The sequence below is a fragment of the Vigna umbellata genome, chromosome 2 (assembly GCF_029865625.1).
Source record: "Vigna umbellata cultivar VRB3 chromosome 2, Vumbellata_1.0, whole genome shotgun sequence".
Lineage (NCBI taxonomy): Eukaryota > Viridiplantae > Streptophyta > Magnoliopsida > Fabales > Fabaceae > Vigna > Vigna umbellata.
The window spans coordinates 2,320,906-2,325,004 of NC_142166.1; the positions used below are offsets into that span (position 1 = coordinate 2,320,906).

At 36.0% G+C, this 4,099-nt stretch overlaps 1 protein-coding gene across 2 annotated transcripts; it reads left to right on the plus strand.

The window, feature by feature from the left end:
• Positions 1 to 463: 463 nt before the first annotated feature.
• On the plus strand, positions 464 to 2,152 carry LOC124838148 (uncharacterized). 2 transcript variants are annotated; one of them, XM_088106225.1, is made up of 2 exons: positions 464 to 759; positions 965 to 2,152. In XM_088106225.1, exons 1-2 carry the CDS (start codon positions 748 to 750, stop codon positions 2,006 to 2,008), a joined length of 1,056 nt encoding a protein of 351 aa, XP_087962351.1. In that variant the 5' UTR covers positions 464 to 747; the 3' UTR covers positions 2,009 to 2,152. The 2 variants fall into 2 exon arrangements, with proteins under 2 accessions (XP_087962351.1, XP_087962352.1); XM_088106226.1 differs by having other exon boundaries at positions 470 to 759; positions 928 to 2,152.
• Positions 2,153 to 4,099: the final 1,947 nt, after the last annotated feature.

Consider the following 4,099-nt stretch of genomic DNA (forward strand, 5'->3'; position numbering starts at 1 on the left):
TATTTTTATTGTGACAAAATAAATTATGTAAATATATTTTTTTATTGAATCAATTATTTATTATAAAATAATATCGAAATTCCATAAAAAAATATATTTATAATTAATGGTGTAGTGAACAAAATTATGAAAAAATTACCATATACAAAAATAACACATAGTTGCGACAAAGAGACCGAAGATTACTCTGTTTAAACCCACAGCAACGATAACCCTGCGATGGTGCCGCTTGCCCATGCCATGGTCCCCATTGTATTTCATACCTCTTTAAAACTCCATCACCGTTACATTTACATCTCATACACACCTATCATTCCATTGCACTCTCTACACCTTCATCTTACCTCTATCTGACACCTTCCTCCACGCACTTAATTTTTTTTTAATATTTTACTCCCATTTATTCAGATTTTTTGTATTGTTTTTCATTACAGAAAATAGATAAACTTGTCACAAAATGAAGTAATTTAAACACCCAAAACTCACCTATACATCAACAGACACCTGTCCATTAGTGATGCCAAAGCATTTCTATTATATTGGTAACATAACCCATTCTCATCCTTCTCTCTTTCTCTTTCTCTTTCTCTTTCAAGCATCGTATAGACAGTGCCAAATCTCTCAAATTCTTTTTTTCGTTTCCTCAGTTACTGCCGCCGTTAGGTTTTTCCCTCTCATCTTGCTCTGCATCACACCATAGCCCCAGGGCTGCATAATTAAGAGATGAACTGCTGAAAAACCATTCTCATGACTCCCTTGGTAAGACCTATGCTTCACTCTCATCAACATCAACCCTTTTTTTCTTCCGATACATGTTTCACTCTTTTACATTAATCCATTCCCAAATATCCCTCCGCAAGCAAAAAAAAAATCACACACTCTGTCACTGCTAACCTTAGCATCCCGACCTTACCTTTTGTTTTTAAGGAAGTGAAGAGCAAACCCTACCCTTAAATTCTCCCAGGTGGCGAAGATGAGTTTGGGCACCGCCGAGGACGATTCGGGTTCTGAAATCCACATCCCCGCGGAGATTGACTGGCACATGTTGGATAAGTCCAAGTTTTTCTTCCTGGGTGCCGCCTTATTCTCCGGTGTTTCCTTCACGCTCTACCCCATGGTCGTGTTGAAGACGCGCCAGCAGGTTTCCTCCTCACGCTTCTCCTGCCTCAACATGTCCTGCGCCATTATGCGCTGCGAGGGTCTCAGAGGTTTTTACAAAGGCTTCGGCACTTCCCTCATGGGAACCATCCCCGCGCGTGCGCTCTACATGGGGTCGCTTGAAGTCACTAAAAGTAACGTCGGGACAGCTTTTCTCGAATTGGGGTTCTCTGAGACGACGGCTGTGGCGGTGGCTAATGCCACGGCGGGTGTTACTTCCGCCATGGCGGCGCAGCTGGTGTGGACCCCGGTTGATGTCGTGAGTCAACGGCTCATGGTTCAGGGGAGTGGAGGGAGTAAAACCATTCTGGCCAATCTTAATTCCGAGAGTTACAGGAACGGGTTTGACGCGTTCAGGAAGATTCTGTGTGCCGATGGAGCAAGAGGGTTCTACAGAGGGTTTGGGATTTCGATATTGACTTATGCTCCTTCCAATGCGTTTTGGTGGACTTCTTATTCCATGGTTCACAGACTCATCTGGAGTGCTTTTGGTTCTTACTTGAGTAAGGGTAAAAGTGAAAGCAACGATAATTTGAGTGGTGTTAGGCCTAATTCTAAGACAATGGTGGCGGTTCAAGGGCTGAGTGCGGTTATGGCCAGTGGGGTCTCTGCAATTGTGACAATGCCTCTGGATACCATCAAGACAAGGTTGCAGGTGTTGGATAACGAAGAGCATGGGAGAAGGAGACCATTAACTTTTGTTCAGACGGTGAGGAATTTGGTAAAGGAAGGTGGATTGCCCGCTTGTTACAGAGGATTGGGACCAAGATGGGCTTCCATGTCATTGTCTGCTACAACTATGATTACTACCTACGAGTTTTTGAAAAGAATGTCTACCAAGAGTCAATAGGATTTTGACTGCATGATAGACCACCCAAGTAAAAGATTGTTTGTTAGGAATTAAGAATTAGGATCACTTGTTCTTTGCTTGGAAATTTCTTTCTAGTTTGTATTAGTCGACCTTATCTGTATATAAAGCTTTTTTCTTTTTAAATTTCTTTGGATCTTTTACCAAATACAATACCTATGATTTTGGATTTTACAATGGCCTTTGAGGATTGCAGAGGACGTGGTAGAGACTAGAGGCATGAATGCAGGGTCGTGTTCAAACTCAGTCCCAAAACTGAAATTGACCTTCTGAGTTATATATTTTAGTGGCTGCTTTACTTTATAATTACACTACCCAAAGCTTATTATTCTATTGAAAATTGTAAGATCTGGTTGGGAGTTATGATTGAAATTTAGCATGGAGTAAATCCCATGATACATAAGGTAGAATCATTATCATTACCGGTGGTGATGCTGGGAATCAATTAGTAGAATGACCAACTTTTTGGGTGATGTGATAGTTTATTCTAAACTATAAGTATAAATATATATTATTTCTAATTCTGGCCTGCAAAAGAAAAAGAAAGCAATTTTTGTTACCACACTGAATTAGCCACCCGAACTATTTTGGTTTGCATTATAAAACATGGTGAAAGTGAGACTTGGTTTAGAATTTGGAATCTAGTTTAAATGGTGAGAAAGATAAAATCATTTAATATAATTCCAATTGAAATGTAAATTAGGGATCTGTTAAGTTGAAAAGTAGATAAAAGCAATAGATGAAAAGCATGAGAAATAAAGGAAGCAGACAAAACAGTAGACAGAGGTGCGCCTCCTGAATGTTGTCCTTTGTTGAAACTAGGTGCTGAAGAGGAAACCATTTTTGGATCTGCTATGTCCCATAAGAAAAATGAATTGGCATTAGCATTTCTATGGACCATTAAGGAGCCAAATCTGTGGGCCAAGGCCTATCCCTTGAAGATGATGAGCCAGGTCTCTTGTAATGCAAAACCTTCACAAGGCAGTGACAAATGGTAGAATCTGTATATAATAGGATAACCTTTTTTCCAAGTTTTACAACTCACAACAATCACACTCACTGTTACTCTGTGCTTTCAGACAAATAATATTCCAAAGTCAATGGGATTACCTTCAAATTCTTACTACATTTTTCAGTTTTTCTTCCTTTTCCAAACCATCTTAGCAAATATGTTTCTTACTAAATTTGAATCATTTTTTTTAAGATATCATAAATCATAGTTAATGTCGTCTTTAAAATAATTACAGTGAAAGTTAATAAATTTCTTATATATAATTGTGATGAGGTAACAATGTGAAATAATATATTTCTAAAAGTAATAATAATATCATTTTATTTTTTTTATTATAATAATAACAAATCTTTTAATTTTAAAACGAGAGGATAGAAAAACTCAAAGTAAAGCAATAGATTAGTAAATAGAATTTGGAATATAATTTAAGTAAATAATTGGAAATTAATTTTTAAAATTAAATTTATGAAAAACACATGAATTATACATTTTTTTTTCATTACTATCTCTCTAGCTATTTTATCAATTTGTTTTACTTCTTACAAGGATAAATGGAGTAGGCAGAAAAGATTCAACTAACTAGTGGTGTTTTCTGATTGGATGAGTTTAATGAAGTGATATTTAAGTTCAATTACCAATGGATGAATTACACCACATGATATAGTAATTAGATTTTTCACAATTTAACCTATATAGTCATTTTATCATTTATAAGATCCTTCCATTTAGGAAAAAATTAATATGACAGTGTTAAAATTAAGGTGAGATTTGAATGAAAAAAGAAATCATGTAAATATTTAGGTAAAGATAGGAAAAGACTAAATAAACAATAAAAGGCTTCGAGGAGTAAGAAAATATACGCCCATTGAAATATTTTTGGTATAATTAATTTGTATTGACATTCAATGACCATATTAAACAAACATAAGTATTTCTTTTTGTATATTAAATAAGGTATAGGAATTAGGATGTTGTTATTAACTTTTGGACACAAATAAAGAAAGTTGACGTTCAATTTAAGATACTGTTGACCAAGCATTATTGAAATCACCAGTTGACAA